General features: G+C 64.3%; 1 protein-coding gene across 1 annotated transcript; it reads left to right on the top strand.

The window, feature by feature from the left end:
• Positions 1-777: 777 nt before the first annotated feature.
• Positions 778-17,941, top strand: LOC117884376 (coronin-7-like). Its single transcript, XM_034784733.1, has 19 exons — positions 778-1,259; positions 1,699-1,756; positions 3,242-3,387; positions 3,744-3,839; positions 4,608-4,748; positions 5,669-5,783; positions 6,031-6,206; positions 6,792-6,900; positions 7,952-8,038; positions 8,501-8,643; positions 10,301-10,405; positions 10,726-10,811; positions 11,818-11,959; positions 12,823-12,912; positions 14,790-14,906; positions 15,043-15,178; positions 15,644-15,735; positions 16,251-16,337; positions 17,007-17,941. Exons 3-19 carry the CDS (start codon positions 3,310-3,312, stop codon positions 17,010-17,012), a joined length of 1,806 nt encoding a protein of 601 aa, XP_034640624.1. The 5' UTR covers positions 778-1,259; positions 1,699-1,756; positions 3,242-3,309; the 3' UTR covers positions 17,013-17,941.
• The last annotated feature ends 370 nt before the right edge of the window (positions 17,942-18,311 follow it).

Raw genomic sequence — 18,311 nt, 5'->3', positions numbered from 1 at the left:
GCCTGGCGCGTAAATGTTTTCAAAGAAATCTTGCCGCCGAGGAAAAAAGTGGTTGCTGCACTTTTAACACCAGCTGCTATATCGGCCATAGCACCAGTCTTAATCTGCTGCACGCCACCCTGGCAACTGAGGGGCATCGGCACAGCTGTGGATGTGGGTAGGACCTGGGGCTGGACTAGCAGTGAGGGGCAGGGTTAGGGTTAGGGTTAGGAATCAGGGGCATTGGCAGAGCCCAAGGCTGGAGGAGCGCTGGGCTGCAGGGCAGCATGGGGAGCATTCTTTCAGTAACTTCTGGTCCCTGTGGGGACAGCCCGGGCGCCGAGCTTTAACTGGGCCCCACTGGGACGGTCCGGGTGCTGAGCTGTGACTGGGCCCCACTGGGACGGTCCAGGCGCCGGGCTAGTACTCAGCCCCACCAGGACGGTCCGGGTGCCGGGTGGTACTCAGCCCCACTGGGACGGTCCGGGTGCCGGCAGTGACACAGCCCTGCTGGGACTGTCTGGGTACCGGGCTGGGACTGGGCCCCGTTGGGACGGTCCAGGCACCGGGCTGGGACTGGGCCTCGCTGGAATGGTCACTGGGAGCTGGTCACTGAGCAGGCTGGAGTGCTGAGGCCCTTTGAAGAGCTTTATCTGCCTCTCCCTTTCCTTTCCCGCATCTCTCAGGCGCACTCAGCGCCCCCGGCTGCAACCGGCTGCTGTGTCCGGCAGCTCAATCTCCATATAAGGAGCTCGCTCAAAGCTTTTCGGCTTCAGTGCATTTTTGTCCATTTCCAACTCGGGCAAAGGCTGTCAGCCCGGCCCTCAGCTCCTGAACCCCACAGGCTGCCCCCGGCTCCCTCAGGGAAAGCCCCCTGTGGGGAGGGCTAGCGTCTGGCCATGTCCCTGCACCTGTGGGTGGTCACTCGGCTGGCCTGGGCCTGAGGGAAAAACAGGGGAGTCAGAACCAAACTGAAAAACCGGGATGCTGCACTGGTGCTGCACCCTGCTGGGAAATATGCCCCAGAGCCGCTCCCTACTGAGGAGCCGTCCCACAGACCAATTGAGAAGCCCAGGGTTCTGCTGGCATTGCCCATGGCGACCTGCTAGCTGGCACTGTCAGTGTGTGCGGGGCTGGGGCCCCTCTGTGAGTTTCGGCAGCGGCGTGGCTGATCCATAGGCCTGGCTCCGAGCAGTTCCGCTCACCAGGCCCCTTTGTCTTTCAGGGCAGCGATCCCACTCTTGGATCCCGACACCGGGCTCTTGGTGGTGGCTGGAAAGGTGAGTGCTGGGAGAGCAGAGGGACCATGCTGCAGCTGTTGTCACTGGGGGGGCCAGAGCTGTCCTTGGGGGCTCTGGGGCTCTCACCCCAAAGCATTTGGGCCAGGAGCATGGTTTCCCCCTAGTTCCCGTGGTGGGGTTCAGCTGAGCAGGGACCCCTTGTTTTAGACCCCTCTGCTCCCCCTTAGGTGAGGTTGGGTGCACTGCATTGGGGGGCATCACTGCCCTGTCCTCTTAGGGGGTGTTCCCAGGCGAGGGGTCTTGCTCCATCCCTGGGGTGGAGGCAGCAGAATTTCACTGTCTCTGAAGCCCCAATGGCGGCCGGTGTGTCCAGGCGAGAGTTGGCTGCAGCGGTGCCGAGCCTGGGCGGGGGCAGCCCGTTGTGCCTGCCCAGGGCCTGTGCGGCCATTCTGGCCCTGCCATCTTGTCTCTGTTTCAGGGTGAAAATCTCTTCTACTGCTTTGAAGTGTGCCCCTCGCTGCCAGCCCTGACACAGGGTGAGTATCCATCTGGCGGCCGCCCCGCACTTCCCTTCCCAAGCCCGATGGACCTGGGGTACCCGGCCCCAGGCGCTGTTCTCAGGCCGTGGGAAGGGCTGACATGGCAGATGGGAAGCTGCCCTCTTCTTTGGGGGGAGGCCTGGGTATTGGGGTCCCCCTGACTGCCCCTCCCCTCCCCCAAGGGACCCTCTGATATTAGCCAGTGGGCTCAGTCCACCTGAGCAGTGCTCCAATAATCCAATAATGGTGAGTGCCCGCGGGACATCCCGGGATGCTGTGAGCTGTGTATAGTCTAAGGGCTGAGCCTGGTGACAGGGAATGGGTAAGAGCCCAGGCCAGCTGGCAGCCCAACCCATGCCAGGACAGTCCCTGACACAGGGCACAGTGCTATGCTACACCACCACAGTATGCCTGGCCGATGCATTCAGTCGGTCACCGTGAGCGCCACAGGCAGGGGGCTGCTCAGTGGGACCACCTGTGTGGTGTGCGCTGGGAATGGCCGGGCGACACAGCCGAGCCCTTGTTTGTGGGGCTAGCTTGGGGTGGGAGGAGGCCTGCTAACGGAGCGGCTGTGCAGCCTGCAGGGCACACAGTGTCACACTGGGGGAGCAGGGGACCTCGATCCCTGGAGGGGCTGCCCTGGATACAGGGTCCTAAGAGAATTGGACCCCAGGCGAGGGGACAGCCTGCAGGTCCCTGGGTGTCAGGGGCCACATATGGCAGCGCAGTGAATCGCGCCAGCTAGCGGCAAGGGGATCACCTAGCCGCAGTATGAGGGGCCCCAGGGGGTTGGCCTGGGACGGGGAAAACTCTGGGACGACTCAAGAGTTGGCCCCGGCCGCCTGTGTGCTAAACTGGCCCTGAGGCACCCTGATTGCCCCCACACCTGCTGCCTGGTTTCGTTGGGTCAGCATGTCCGGGGCTTCCCGTGGTGCACATGGCGTGGGCTGGTCCAGTGATGCTGGCTCCTCCTTGTGCCACTGGCCGAGCCACAGGAAAAGCAGTTATGAATGCTTGAAAGGCCAGCGTGGGGTGGTGGCTGGCAGGGGTAGTGCCCACAGGGCAAGGTAGATTGGCCTACGTGCTGAGCACTGCCCTGCCTGAGGCTTTGGCAATTGAAACAAGGCCTTGCAACCTAGTGCAGAGAGGGCTCCCGCCCGTGCCCCGGGATGGCTGATCGGGGAGCTTGGTCTGTAACTGCGCTGGGCACGGATGTCAAGTGAGCGACAAGCCTACAAGGCTGTGCTGGGTTTGAGAGCATGACTAGCCGCAGTGCCCAAGGGCCAAATTCAGCAGGGCTGGAGCGGGTACGTAATGGGAAGGCCTGTGCCTGACTGGGGTCTGGCAGGGCTGGGGTCCATGTCCTCACCCCAAATGGCTCTGACGCCAGTAAATACCCGCTGATAGTCCCACAGGCTGCCCGGCCTCTCCAGGTGTTGGGCAGCGCAGCCCTGCTCACACCGTGTCTCCATTTCCCGCTAGTGACCCAGTGTCTGACAGAGGGCAAGGCCAAGGGTGCCGCCCTGGTGCCAAAGCGGGCGCTGGACGTCATGTCCTGCGAGGTGCTCAGAGTCCTGCAGCTGACGGACAGCTTCATTGTTCCCATCAGCTACACGGTGCCCCGCAAGGTGAGCCGGCGCGGGGGGAGCCAGGGCGGCCCTGGGCATGGATATCTGGCAGCCCCGTGCCACCGGGCCAGCCTGAGTCCGAAGGATAATGTTAACCGTTCTGAGCCTGGTTCTGAGCCGTGCTCTGTCCCTTCGCTCCCAGGAGCACATGGCTCAGCAGGTCCCACACGAACTCCAGGGGGCAGGTGCGGCCAGCTGCCCTGGCTACTGAAGAGCAGGATTGAGTCTTAGCCTGCACCCCCACTCCCCAGTGAGGTACATGCTCACAGCGATGGTCCTGCCAGGGGGCGGGATCATGCCAGCCCTTCCCTGGCATATGGTCGTTCAATGCTACTTACAGCCTGTGTCTCTTCCAGTCCTTGCAGGAGTTCCACGAAGATCTGTTCCCGGACTCCACTGGGCCCGTCCCTGCGGTGTCAGCGCAGGGCTGGTGGGCAGGAGACAACAAACAGGTACCGACCCAGCTGCTGACTTGGCCTTCGGAGACCTGGGGTGCTTAAGGAGAGGGCCTTCTACAGCTTCTCTCCATTGCTACCCACATTGGTGCCGGGGTGTCCTTCCCCTCTAATGGTGCCAAGGGTGCGAGCCCCCCCATTGGTGCTGGTGGTATAAGCCCCCACATTGGTGCTGGTTGCGTGAGGCCCTCCCATTGGTGCCAGTGGTATAAGTCCCCCGGTTGGTGCTGGTGGTGCGAGGCCTCCTCTGTTGGTGCCAAGGGTGTGAGCCCCCCCGTTGGTGCCACTGGTAAAAGCCCCCCCCCATTGGTGCCAAGGGTGTGAGCCCCCTCTGATGGTGCCAGTGGTGTGAGGCCCCCCCATTGGTACCAGTGTACAAGGGGCCCCCCGTTGGTGCTTGGGGTGAGGCCCCCCATTGGTGCCATTGGTGTGAGCCCCCCCACCCCCGTTGGTGGCTGTGGTGTGAGGCTACTGTGCTACCCAGTGCTACCGTGGCATTCGCTGATGAGGCTGGTCACCGCCAGGGCAGGTCTCCGTGACGTGGCGTTTTGGAGCCAGCGCCTTGTCCATTCCCATCATCGCTTAGCTGAGGGTGGCAGCTCTGGGAACCCCCCCATGTAGAGCAGGCTGGGGGTTCTGCCCCGCCGGGGTGACCATTCCAGGGAGCGCCGCCCTCTGCAGGCTTCAGAGAGTCCCCTGGGGGTGATGAGGGGTTGGGGTGGCAGCCACAGTGCTGGGCAGTGACCCTCTGCTGCTGCCCGTCAGGTGGAGAAGATGAGCCTGAACCCTGCCCGCAGGCCCCGGGAGACCTTCACCTCCTGCCTGTGTCCCCCTGCCCGGTGTGAGGAGCCTGCACCACCCGCCGCCCAGCAGCCCGCCGCCCGCTCTGGGGACGTGGACAGGAGCGTGAGTGCCAGGCCTGGCTGGAGCTGCCAGCCCACAGGGCAGGGGCTGCCTCGGGGTCCCACACACTGACACATCGCTGGGGCGCTGCCAAGCTGCCAGCGTGCATTGGGGCATGGGGCACACCTGGCCTAGGGCGTATGGGGCAGTCACCCCAGAACCTGGGTGGGGGTGTGCAGGGTGGCACAGGAGTAAGGGCGGGGCCAGGACTGTGACAAACGGCCACGGAAAGGGTTGGGGGGGGTATTAGTGTCGTGTGGGGTGAAAGGCTTGTGGAGGGTGGGGGCAGGCCTTGATCCCACACCCCTGTCAGTGTCTGAGCGCTATAACCCCACACACTGCCCCTTTGATCCCAACCAGCAGCCCCCCAGCTCTGCCAGCCTTGCCCCCCACCTCTGCCAATGCCTTCCAATCCCGACCTGCCCACCACCTCTGCCAGCCCTGCCCTTCACTTCTGCCAATGCCTTCCAATACCAACCTGCCCCTCAGCTCTGCCAGTCCTTCTGCCCCCAACTCTGCCAGTCCTGCCCCCCACATCTGCCAACACCCTCCAATCCCAACCTGCCTCCCAGCTCTGCCAACACCTTCCAATCCCAACCTGGCCCCCATCTCTGCCAGCCTTGCCCCCCCATCTCTGCCAATGCCTTCCAATCCTGACCTGCCCCTGACTCTGCCAGCCCTGCCCCCAGCTCTGCCAACACTCTCCAATCCAATCAGCAACCTCTGGCTATTCTACCCCAGCATCAGATTCTCCCAGCTACCCCCCATCCCCTGATGACTCCCAGGAACTGCAGCTCCCATCCCCCATGGGTTGGCACCTGACCACTGTCTGGTTCCCTGCCTGGCTGTGTTGGGTGGAAGGCAGGGGCTTTGGCCGGGCTGTTTAATCCCCTGACTCCCTGTGGGGTCTATTCTTCCCCCAGGAGGGCAGCGGCCTCTCGTCTCCCCCCAGCTCCCTGAGCTCTCCCTCCAGCTCAGCCCCATCTCTCTCCACCACCAGCCCCAGTCCCAGTCAGAAGTCCCTGCAGAGCATTCTGGGTAAGTGCGAGCAGCCACTCAGGGGGCGGGCGGGCGATTGGCTAGGCGGGTGGAGCTTGGAGCCGGGTGCGAGGCAGCTGCCATGCCCAGGGCACTCTGCTGTCTCCTGGAAGATGGACAGAGAGAGGAGCGGCAGCTGGCGCCCGGCTCTTCCTCGGCCCAGGCGGACAGCCAGAGCTGGGGATGGTCTGTGAGGCCTTGTCCTGGTTGGGGGCAAATCCCTCACTCCTGCCCTTGTCCCCCCCAGGGCCCAGCTCCAAGTTCCGTCACACCCTGGGTACGGTGCTGCCCCGCGGCACCCACATCACCAACCTCAAGGGGCTGAACCTTACCACACCGGGAGAGAGCGATGGCGTCTGCGCCAACCGGCTGCGCGTCGCCGTCCCGCTGCTGTCAGCAGGCGGGCAGATCGCCGTGCTGGAGGTAGGTGTGCAGCGGGGCTGGGCGCTGCTGGGACATGCCACGGCATGGGCCCTGGGAGGGCAAGCTTCCCTGCCAGCATGCCTCCACCCCGCCCCCCCAGGGCTGAAAGAGCCCTGGTCTGCTCTGCTGTGGCTGGTGCCCGCTGCCCAAGAGGAGCGGCTGGAAGTGCTGCTGAGACTCCATTCCCTGGCTGGCCCAGCCCCCGGTACTGCGGTATCACACAGGGGACCCAGTGGGGCTGGACTCCTGGGTGTGGGGCCTGGCTCCCCCCAGCCAGCCCCGCTCTGACAGCTCAGTGTGCTGCAGGCACATGTCCCTGAGGAGATCACACATGTGGGGTGAGAACTCTGGTGTCAAAACCCTCAGCCCCACCAGCCTGCACTGAAGGGCTGCTCCCCTAGGTGGTAGCAATAGCGGGTCTGTAATCCCCTCTGTGAGCCAGCTTATCACGCCTGGCCAGGGGAGGGTGGTGCTGAGACAGGGGGAGGGGAAGTGAGGCACCATCCTCTCCGCCGGGGCACGCCTGGGGATGGGGTGAAGGTAACCGAGCTGCGGCGCTGCATTGATTGCGGGACTCTGCTGCAGCTCTCCAAGCCGGGCCGGCTCCCCGACACATCCGTGCCCACCATCGAGAATGGGACGCCGGTCGCAGACTTCTGCTGGGACCCCTTCGACCTGCAGCGCCTCGCAGTCGGTGTGTGAACTCTCTGTACTCCCCTAACATCCGGCTCCCCACTGCAGGGGGTGGGGCTGTGCTGCTGGCCTGCGAGAACTCTCCTCATTCCAGACCCATGTCCAGGGCTGTCCTATGCTCTCCCCATCCCAGGACACACTGTAAAGATCAGCAGTCCCTCTTCGCTGCCCTTCTCTGGTGCTTTCCTCCACAGATCTCCAACGTGCTTTGTAGACCTTCAGTACGCCCCCAAGCCCTTCCCCCGCCTCACCCACAAAGGGAATCTGTGTAATCCCATTTTACAGATGGGGAAACCGAGGCACAGTTTCTATTCCCTCACCCAAGGTGAGCCAGGTGGCAGAGCCAGGAGTAGAATCTCTTGATTCCCAGCCCTGGGATCTGGTTCCCCTCCTCCTCCATACTGCTGGATCTCCTCTCATAGGCTAGTGAGTTCCTGATCTTTTGGTAATCACTGCATGAGCAGTGTGGTCTAGTGGTTGTATCAGGACCCATTGGGCGGGTTGGGTTCTAGCCCCAGCTTTGCTGTTGACTTGCTGGGTAGCCACAGGCCAGTCACTGCTGTAGAACAGGGCTCCGTGCCTCAGTTTCCCCACCTGTGGAACGAGGCTGATGCCACTGACTCCAGGAGAACCGACAAGTGCAGAATGTGCTTGTTTCCCAAATATTGTTGCCATTGCCTTGGGGCTCCTCGGCCGGATCCCTTCCCCTGTGGATTTCAGTGGGTGATTAAAACAGGCCAAGCAATCTCTGGGAAATGGGAGCGGGAGGTTTTTAGGAGTGGTTGAAAATGAAGTTTTAGCAGTTTTTAAAACGTGTTCGGGGCGGCCACTCGGGGTGTGGGCACATTTCAGGTTGTCCTGCTGCCTCGGCCCTTTGTCCTTTCCAGAGGACTGCTCGCATCCCTGATCTTCGCCTGCCCAAGGCCCCAGCATCCCCAGGGGCAGAGGCTGTTAGTGCCTGCCTGCTCCTGGGGCCTCCCAGGCACTGGTGCCCAGCACCCATTAGCACCCGGCTCATTCTTTGTCTCTGTTCGGCAACCTCGGGTGTTCAGCGGGCGACGATGCCAAGATCCGCCTGTGGCGAATACCCCCCGGAGGGCTGCAGGAGACGCTGCTGGAGCCTGAGGCCGTGCTCAGAGGTAAGGGCTGTGAGGGCGTCTGCGCTGCTAGCAGCCAGGGAGAGGCTCCGAGTGCCCGGCCTGTTGGCTGGGTTTACCTGGCCTGCCCCGCAGTCATGCTGTGCTGGAGCGAAGCTTTCCCTTAAGCCGATGAGTCCGTCTCTAAGCTGGGGCCTGCAGAGCAAACCATCTGGAGGGGACAGGAGTGTGGCACTGCTGGAGAAACAGGGCCCCAGGATATGCCAACTGGATGGCTCCCTTGGCGCCAGGTGGGGTGCAGACGGGGCGCTGGCGCTATCACCGCTCTGTCCCTCTAACCAAGTCTGGTTTCAATAGACCGGGCTCGCCGGCTCCTTGCTCTGGGCTTCACATGCCATGCGCTTGGGGGCTCTGAACAGAGCGTCAGGGCACATCAGCTCCTGTCGCGCCCTGGCTCCCTTGTCCGCGCCAGGCCACGGAGATCTCCCCTCTCTCTTCCCCAAGGTCACACGGAGAAGATCTACTCCCTCAAATTCCACCCCCTGGCTGCAGACATACTGGCTTCCTCCTCCTACGACATGAGCGTGCGGATCTGGGACCTGCAGGCAGGCAGGGAGGAGCTGTGCCTGAGGGGGCACCGAGACCAGGTAGGGGGCAAGCGAGGCCAGGGCAAAGCCATGCGCCCGTCCTAGGGAGCTGGGCAGAGCAGTGCCTGGCGTGGGGATCTGTGTGGGGAAGGCGGGGGGAGGCTGGTGCTGGTGGATCCCCTGATGTGCCAAGGGGCAAGGAAAAGGAGTCACCATGGGCAGGCAAGGCCTGCAGCTCCCCCACTCTGCAACAGCCCCATGCAGGAAGGGAGGATGAAGTCAGTGACATGGAGCGTGGCTGTCGCTGCCGGTGAAATACACAGGGCTTTTTAAAATGCATAAACATCTGCAGCCGGCCATAGCCGGGGAGATGAGAATCCCCCACAGCCCGCTGTAGGCTGCACCTTCAGAATGCTAAACCCCTCCCAAGAGATGGTCAGTCCCAGAATGCTCCCTTGGGACACCAAGCCAGGCAAGCTTGGCCAAGAACACAGGGACAGCTTGTGTCTGGCAGCTGGGGCGTGTCAGACCTCCGTGTGCCAGGGATCAGCCCAAAGACGCACGCAGGGGGGTAGCTCCCTCCAGCCAGATCCTTCCAGATGAGCTCGCCACCGGCCCACTCCCAGACCAGCCTGACTCTCCGGGCTGCAGCGCCTGCACGGCCCGGCTGCTGGCACATGCCCAGGGCAGCACCGGGCAGAGCTCTGGCTGCAGGGGCATAAGCTCCAGTCACTGTCCCAGGGTCAATGCGGATGAAGGCAGGGTGTGAGCGGAGAGCCCAGGAGCTGTACTACGAAGCAGTGCTGTTAGTGTCTACGCCCCATGCCCCCACACTCTGAGTCCCGGCATAGCACGTTCAGAACAGAAGCACTGCATCCTAACTGGCCTTTGCCAGCTTGCAGCCATGCCAGCCAATGTCTCAGCTGAACCACTGAGCCTCATGGCGGCGGTGCTGGGAGGGCCCTGCCCACGGCCGATCCCCGCGCTCCCCAGCAGGGCTTGAACAGATGGGACTGCGTTGGCAGGGGGTGGGAATCAGCACCTGCCGGGTGTGTCTGTTTGCCTGTGGGCATGCGGGGGACTGGGACCTGAGCTAAGGGAGCCCCTGTCTCTGGGGGGCCTGTCTGTGGGGCTGACGTCTGGATCCCACCCTGTGTGCCCTCAGGATTCCCATTCCCAGCTGGTGTGGTTCAGGAGCGCAGGCCAGCCTGGTGTGCCCAGAGCCACGTCCCCGTGCCGGTGCCAGGCTGCGTGGGACACACTGGGCGTGGGCTACAAGTGCCAATCGGAAATCTGAGCATCTCTGTGGGGGGAGACTGATAGCTGAACTGATTTAAACTGGCACGGGTTCAGCGTGGGAGCGAGGCCTGGCAGAGGCAGCCGCAGTGGACCTGTGGCTGTCCCGGTGTGGGGCTGGGCCCCCTTCTCCAGCACACATAGATTGATTCAGCCAGCAGGCCCCCTGCTGATTCTCCCCTTGCCTGCAGAGGTCCCTCCACTGCCACGGTCCATGCTGCCCCACTCTGCTTTAACCCTTCCAGTGTGAGCTGCCAGCCTCTCCCAAGCCAGCTCCTCAAGGTCACAGCTTGGATTGGGGGGCCCCACCCTGCCCGCCCCATCGCTGCCAGCCCTTCCCTGCTTACCATGCTCGATGAGCACCACGCGGCTGGTGCCCTGGGCCAGGACATGCGTGACGCAGGCAGCGGGTGTCTTTCAGATCTTCAGCCTGGCTTGGAGTCCGGATGGCCGGAAGCTGGCCACAGTCAGCAAGGATGGCAGATTGCGGGTCTATGTGCCGCGCCAGTCCCTGGAGCCCGAGCAGGTGAGGGGTCAGTTACTTCCTCCTGGGAGGGTGGAGGGGAGGACATGATAGAGGCAGGCATGGGGCTGTGGGGGGACCAGGAGGGAGCTGTGGGGCACAGGGGTCCCTGTGGGGGTGCTTGGCTGGCAGCAGGGGGAGGGGGCAGCATGGGAGCAGTGTGCTCTGCTGTGCCCAGCCAGTCACGTGCTCCCGCTCCTGCCTCCCTGTCCCGCCCCGAATCTGCCCTGCGCAGCCTTTTCCCCTTTCTCCGGGGTGGAGGCAGCTGTACGGGGAGCATGGGGGGCGTGTGCTGGGGAGTCATGGTTCTCTCCTCCCCACAGGAAGGCCCCGGCCCCGAGGGCGGGCGAGGTGCGCGGCTGGTCTGGGTCTGTGGTGGCCGCTACCTGCTGGTGTCTGGCTTCGACAGGTAAGGGCTGGTGCTGCATCCCCAGGCCATCAGTCACCTGCGCAGGTCACCGCCCTGCGATAACTTCCATTGCCAGGGTCCTGGCAGTGCAGCCACCTCTGCAGCTGACCCCACATGCAGGCTGTGGCTCCGAATTGCACTGATCGCTGGTCCCAGCAGGGCTGTACCCTCAGCCAGGCTGTGCCGCCTGCTCCGCAAGGCAAAACTCAGGAGCGAGGGATGCCAGCTTCATGCCAGTGCCCGGAGCAGCGTGGAACCCACGCCCTCCCCAGAGGGAGCATCCGGGGGGTCAGTCACCTCCTGGCTGGGTTGTGTGGCTGGCCATGCTGCAGCGTCCCAGCTTGGATAACTGCTCTGCTTGGGACTGGGGCCGGGGGTTGCTGGTGGGCAAAGCAGGGCTTCACTTCCTGTCCTAAACTGCTGCTGCATTCTGGCCCTGCTGCCCCACGGGGCTGCCTTCCCAAGGGGGCCACGCACTCCCTGGGACACTGGGGTCGCTTTGTGGAGGAAGCCCCAGGGGGTCCCTGGGGACCAGGCAGGAGCCTGCAGCTGCGCCAGGCGGGGTGGAGAGCAGCTCTGCTAGCGCAGCAGGAGGCCTCGTGAGAGGTAGCTCGAGCGAGGGGTCCAGGAGGCAAAGTCAGCTGCCATTCTGCAGATCTCCCCGCTGGGAGCCAGGCCTGGGCCCTGAAGCCAGCTCCATCTGCCCTGCTCTGCACCTGGCCTTTATCTAGACACCAGGTCAACACCCTGGCACTTCATCCATCTCCCTGCTGCCCGGCCTGCGAATTCCTGTGTCCCAGCTCCCCTGCTCAGCCCGGTGCACATCCTGACTGGGAGGCAGCCACAGCCTGAGCCGAGCCGGCCTCTGCGCCATTTGGCCTCCTGCATGGCAGTGCCCCAGGAATGGGATCGCCAAGGGAGCAGCATCTTCCCGCAGGAGGGTGAGGGCAGCTGTGTGGTGAACCGGTGTCGGGCCCCACTGATCCGCGCCATGTTCTCCACGCAGCCGCAGCGAGCGCCAGCTGTATCTGTCTGACGCAGCGTCCCTGGCAGCCGGGCCCCTGGCGGTGGTGAGCATCGACACGGCTCCCTCCACCCTCATCCCCTTCTACGACCCAGACACCAGTGTGGTCTTCCTCACGGGCAAGGTGAGTGTCTGGGGGAGGGGCGGCTCAGCCAGTTCACACAGACAGGGTGTCTGCCAGCTCCTCACCAGCCCTGCCAGGGGCTGGGCATCGGAGCCAACCTGGAAGTGAGTTGCAGAGCGAAGTCCCGGTGGAGCCAGGAGCACGATTGGGGCGTTCCCAGGGCTCAGACCGACAGGCCCCATCCTTGTCTCTCCATTGTCGCTGCGGGTGGCAGGTCCCGGCCGAGCTGCCAGGCCTCAGACTGTGCCAGGAATACAAGCGGGGCTGCCCCAGGCCAACCAGCAGTTGAAGAGCCTGTGGCATTAGAGAAAGGGCTGAGCAGCATCTGTGCTCTGCCTGTCGCACAGGCCCCTGGCACATGTGTGCGAGCCTGAGAGAGGCAGTGCCCGGCAGCCCAGCGGGGAGTGCCCCCGTGCCCGGCCTCTGGGGCATCAGTGACCATGCTCTGTTTGGGGTGGGGGTCTCCAGAGGGCTGGGCCCAGGATGATGGAGCGGAGTCTCCCTGCGCGGGGGAGCAGTTCCCTGCCTGGCCCCCCCGTTGGGAGGCTGTTGGCCCGGACAGCCCCACTGGCTCCGTCCCACGGCGGCCAGGCTTCAGGCCATGCTCTCCGTGCAGCCAGCCCTGGAGGGCTGGGGGCTGCTCCTCCTCTGGGTCCCGCCACGGAGCCTCCCCGCGGAACCATTGCCTCCCTCCCCATGATGCCATGAGGCTGCTGCATCCCAGCTCACTCGCCACACACCGCACCTCCACGACAACGCCAGGGGGACACGGCAGCTGCCCCCGACATCGGCACCTGGCCTGGCCATATCCCGTACGTCACCAGCTCTCCCCTCACGCGACTTTCCTTGCCCTTGGCGTTTAGGGTGACACGAGAGTCTTTGTCTACGAGCTGGTCTCCGAGGCACCCTTCTTCCTGGAGTGCAACAGCTTCGCCTCCAGCGACCCTCACAAGGTACCAGGGCTGGCGGGGAGAGGGCCCTGGGCAGAGAGGAAGCAGGGTCACCTCTGCGGTGCCAGGCCATCTGCCCGCTCACAAAGGCGGGGCTCCAGCCACCCCCAGTCAGGCTCTGCCTGTGCAGCGTGTGCCCTGGCCTCCCCCAGTCGAGCCAGGCCTGGGGGCGGTCTGGCAGCGCCTGCTTTTGCTGCTGCCCTCCCTGGCTGGTGGCAGGTTTCTGCGAGGCTGGGTGGATGGGGCAGCTGTCCGGCTGACTGTGTTGGGACAGCCGGATCTCCCAACAGCTGACGAGGGCAGAGACCCCAACGCCTCTGCTCCCTGACTCAGTCCTGGTCTGTGCATGGGGGGCAATTTCTGCATCCACCGCTTGAGCAAGGAGACGTGAGGTGAACCATGCCAGCTGTCCTGGCTCGAACGGCCCCAGGCCATGGGTGGTTCTGTCACACCAGGGGCACAGTCCTGGTCCAGGCCACATCGCTGCATCAGAGCACGGCAGAGTGGGCAAAGCCGGGACCTAGCGACGGCAGAGCCCGCTGCGTCCCATGGGTCCCCGTGCAGGGCTTTCCCCGATCATGCCTTCCCCAGGTCTTGACCAGCCCAGGGCTCAGTGTCCCAGGGACGGGATGTGTAAGCCCTTCCCCGGGAGACCGGGCCACATCCCCAGACAGATCCACCTCCTCCTTTTCCCTGCCAGTCCTTCTGCAGCCCGGAACTCGCCACTCCACTCCCTTGTATAGCAGGTGCAAAGCTGCCCTCTAGTGGCCGTCCAGGGGAGTCACTATCTCCAGTGTGCAGGGGCGTTATAGTGTAGCAATTCCCCGCCACGGCCGCTAGAGGGCCTCGTGGTGCCGTGGGGCATGTGCAGGGACACTGGTGTAAACCCGTGCTACGTGTGCAGGAGGAATCCACTCCAGAGATAGGTGGAGCTTCCCACCCGTGTGTGCAGGCGAAGCCCCCTTGGCAGTGCCCCCAGCCTCCCCCCCAAAGTCCAGGCTGGCAGCTGGCCGGGTGTGGGCAGGAGCACCACATCCCTCCCTGGGCATGGGTGTCCATGGGTGGGCACCAGGTTAGAGGTGCGCGCGGAGGCTTGGCTCTCCACAGTGTGGGGTGTGGTACAGGGAGGGAGAGAAGGGGGTGCTGAACCCCTGAACTGCCCTTCCTCGTGCTGGGCCCCAGGGTCTGGCATGGTGAATGTTGCCCACATAGGCAGCCGACAGACCGTTCCCATGGGAGTAGGGCCTTTCTCGTGGGCTTTGGGCACCTGGTCTTCACAGCCCAGCCCAGATTGCACCAGGAGCCCTGTGGCACATGGTGCTATAGAGAATGCCGGGGAGGGGCAGAAGCGGGAGGAGAAGGTGGGGCCAGGGGGCAGCACCATCCTTTGTATGCCACCCCATGGCAATTTTTGCAGGGGTCAGGATGCCAGACTGGGCTCCTGTTCCAATTGGGGTGAGGATGTTCTGCCTCCATTCAGCCCCACTGCAGTGCCAAACGACTGTCAGGTTTCTTCATTTGTATGCTGTTGTCCTGTGCTGTTAATCAGCTGCCAGGTTCCACACCAGAAGTGGCTGCATCTTATTGGTGGTTCAGGCCTTCCCTCTCTGGCTTTGCCTTGTAACTCTGCAGAGGGCCATGGGACCTGCACAAATCCTGTGCCCTGAGTAGGCAGTGCCAGGGAGCTGGTAGCGCTGCCTGAACATGGCCTCCTGCGGGCCCATCACTCCGCTGCCATCCCTGCCCCCCCACTGAGCAGGAGAGCAGGACTTGGCGGTGTCCCCAGGGCCCGGGAAGTGAGGTTCACGGGGGCCAGGCCCCTAGGGGGTGGAGCTGCCAGGCCAGGGGGGACTCTGACATCTCCCTCTCTGCTTTCCCAGGGCTTCGTGTTCCTGCCCAAGACGGAATGCGATGTGCGAGAGGTGGAGTTTGCCAGGGCTCTGCGCTTGAGGCAGAGCTCCATCGAGCCGGTTGCCTTCAGGGTCCCCCGAGTCAAGGTGGGTGGCATTGGACTTCCTGGGCTGCACGAGGAGCGAGCCCTGGCGTGCTGCCTCCCCCTTCCCTACGGGGCTGGGCAGGCTGAGCTCCTTTGCCCTGCACAGCCCCTAATCCCGGCCTTCCTCCCCCGTGCAGAAGGACTATTTCCAGGACGACATCTACCCAGCCACCGCAGTATGCTGGGAGCCGGCCCTCCGTGCCGCGGCCTGGCGCGCAGGAACTGATGGGCAGCACCGCACCATCAGCCTGCAGCCCCGGGACATGACGCCAGGTGGGCGAGGGCAGGGCCATGCGGGGGAGGGCCCCAGAGCGCCAGGTACAGCACAGGTGGGGGCTGGCCCCCGGGTGGTGCAGAGTGGGTCCCATGCACCTTCCTCTTCCCCACACGCACCAGCGTTGTGGGGTGGAGTGAGGGCGCTCAGGAAAGGAGGCGTCCCTGGCTATGTGGCACTGGGAGAAGGACCCACAGCCCCAGCTGAGGCTGATCAGACTGGCAAACGCTTGCTGGGCTCAGGGCGGACAGGTGAGGAGTCCGGGGGTCCTTGCCAGGCTCTGGGTGGGCAGGCTGCACCCCAGGCTGGCGTCTCTCTCGGGGACTGGAGGAGGCCATGCAGAGCAGTTCTCTGGTGGCCCTTTGTGAAGGCCGGTGAGTTCAGGGCTGGGCGGTGCCGGGTGGGGCAGGGGGTGAGGAGATGGGTGCTAATGCTGCTCTCTCCTCTGGACCCGTCTGTGCCAGTGAGCGCGGCCCCACAGGATGTGCCGACCCGGAAGTATGTCCCAGCCTCGGTCTACCTGGAGGAGAAGTCTGATGAGCAGAAGAAGGAGGAGGTGGGCTGCCCCAGGGACCCGTGTGCCTCTTCTTGCCTCGGCTTGCCCGCCCCAGCCAGCACTGCCCAGCCAGGCCACCCTGCCCCCACAGCTGCAGGCTGGACCTGGCCCAGTGCTGGGGACCACTGACCCTGCTGGGTCCCTCCATTGTCCATGCCAGGCACTGACCCCACCCACGAGCCCTACAGAACCCCCTCCCTGCCTGGTGCTAACCCTGCCCATGAGTCCCACAGAGCCCCCTCCCTGCCTGGCACTGACCCCACCCACCAGCCCCATGGAGCCTCCTGCCAGGCACTGACCCACCAGCGCTCCTGGGGGAGGGGGAGTATCTGGCACACCAGTGCCCACTGGACAGTTAGTCTCCATTCCATGCCCGGCGCAGGGGAGCAGGGCTGCCGAGCCCGTATTCCCCCACCCGGCCACCAGTAGCAGACACCGTGGGGGCAGCGAGAGCTGGGAAGGACCCCTGGGTCCCATTGTGGGACGGCACCGACGCTCTGCCCTTCTCCCTGCAGCTGCTGAGCGCAATGGTGGCCAAGTTGGGTAACCGGGACGACCCCCTGCCGCAGGAATCCTTCGAAGGGGTGGATGAAGCGGAATGGGTAGGGCCGGGGGGCCTGCTGCAGGGGTGACGGGGGGGGTGTTGTGACGTGCTCCCCCGGGGGTGGGGGGCAGGAACCAGTCACTTGGTTCGCTGGTCGTGAGGGGAGGAGAGCTGGGGCCACGGTGCTGCCTGGACCCCCACCTCCTGCTCCCCACCCTCACGGGGGAAGCTGGGCGGCGGGAGCTATGGATGGTTCCCTGAGGAGAAACCCTCATGGCCCTCTGTACCCAGAAGGACTTGTGGGGCTCTGGAGGAGGCAGAGAGCAATCACACCTCTGTGCCAGGAGCCCTGCCCAGGATGTGGGGGGATCCGGAGAGGGCAGTGTGCCCGGCAATCACATCCGTGTGCCAAGCGCCCTGCCCGGGATGTGGGGGGATCCGGAGAGGGCAGCGTGCCCGGTGATCATGCCCGTGTGCCAGGCGCCCTGCCCGGGATGTGGGGGGATACGGAGAGGGCAGCGTGCCCGGGATCACACCCCTGTGCCAGTAACCCTGCCCGGGACATGGGGGAACCCGGAGAGGGCAGCGTTCCCAGTGATCACACCCCTGTGCCAGTAGCCCTGCCCCTGTTGTGGGGGAACCTGGAGAGGGCAGCGTACCCAGCGATCACACCCGTGTGCCAGGCGCCCTGCCCAGGCTCCCGCTCACTCCATCTCTTTCTTTGTAGGACTAGCCCTGGAAGGGCGACTCCTGTCTCCTGGGACCGCAATCTCCTCCGTGCCAATGATGCTGGCTCCCTGCCTGGCCTTCGCAGCCCCCACGCTGAGGCCTTGCTTTTCGCTGGACTGTGCCCACACCTCAGGGCTTCGCCGCTCCCCAATCCAGCCCCGATCTCCCTGGAGGGGCTTAGGCCCAGCCCCGGCCCTTTCCCAAAGAGCCCGGGAAGCCAGCTCTGTGCCGGGCTCTGCCTTGTTACCTAAGGTCTAACGGACTGAGTGAGCCAGATCCTGCCAGCTTTGCCAGGCTGCACCCTCCTCTCCATGTGGGATCTGGCAGGGCTACGGACGCTCCGCTGTGCTGCCAGGCCGGGGCTGGCCATGCTGCCCGCGGCTTTGGCCAGGAGTTTATACCCTCGGCCCGTGGGACCAGCAGGCTCCTCCGGGCACCTCAAACCACCCACCCTCGGGCAGAGCTGCTCGCCGGTTGGCTGACATTCATGTTGTGCTTGGGCCCCAGCCAATGGCATGGTGGTGGTAACCACCGTGGGCAGGGACAGAGCCACCCAGGGGCTGCAAGGCTGGGGAAGGAGAGGGCCGTGGGGAGCTGGGGGTGCCACTGTGGGGTCTGGGCCTCCCAGCCTGGCCTTTCATAGCCGCCAACCCTTCCTGTTCTGTCAACACAATCTCTTCAGCCCGACTGAGCACAGCTCCCAAGCAAGGGCACAGCCTGCAGCGCCTCCTTCAGGCCAGCCCTGCTCACAACGCACGGGGTTTTAGGGGTCTGACACCCAGGGCAGCAGGTGCCTTGAACACCTCCACAAGTCTACCCCGGAGCGCTTGCACGTGCCTCATGCTGCTGAATCGGGGTCTTCTTTCAGGCTGCGGGGAGCAAGAGCCGGAGGCTGGAATGACCGCGGCACAACGTACACCAAGTGCCTTCTCTGTCGCCCCGGCTGCCCCTGGTTCGCTGGCACCTGTCGATCCAGTGCAGGGGCCTGGCCTGGGATTGTTCTTCAGTTCAGATCTGAAGGCGGAGTCTCACTTGTTCTGTTTCCCATCGGGCAGACGTTCAAAGCACAAGCCTCCCCAAGGGGGGCACCACACCCTGGCCTTGAGGGCTGCCTGTCCGGAGGGTGGGCAGGAGTCGCTGGTGGGTAGCCTTGGCAGAGAGCAGGGATGGAACAGGCCTGGAGCTCAGCACTGCGGTTCAGCTGCACCCCGAGAAATCAGGAACCCAAGGGTGCCCGGCCTGTGTGGCACTTCCAGCCCACACCCGGGCCCAGCCCCACTGGAGCTGCCACTGTAACCCCACT

Source organism: Trachemys scripta, chromosome 10, assembly GCF_013100865.1.
Source record: "Trachemys scripta elegans isolate TJP31775 chromosome 10, CAS_Tse_1.0, whole genome shotgun sequence".
Classification (NCBI taxonomy): domain Eukaryota; kingdom Metazoa; phylum Chordata; order Testudines; family Emydidae; genus Trachemys; species Trachemys scripta.
This window is presented reverse-complemented; position numbering and strand designations above follow the sequence as displayed.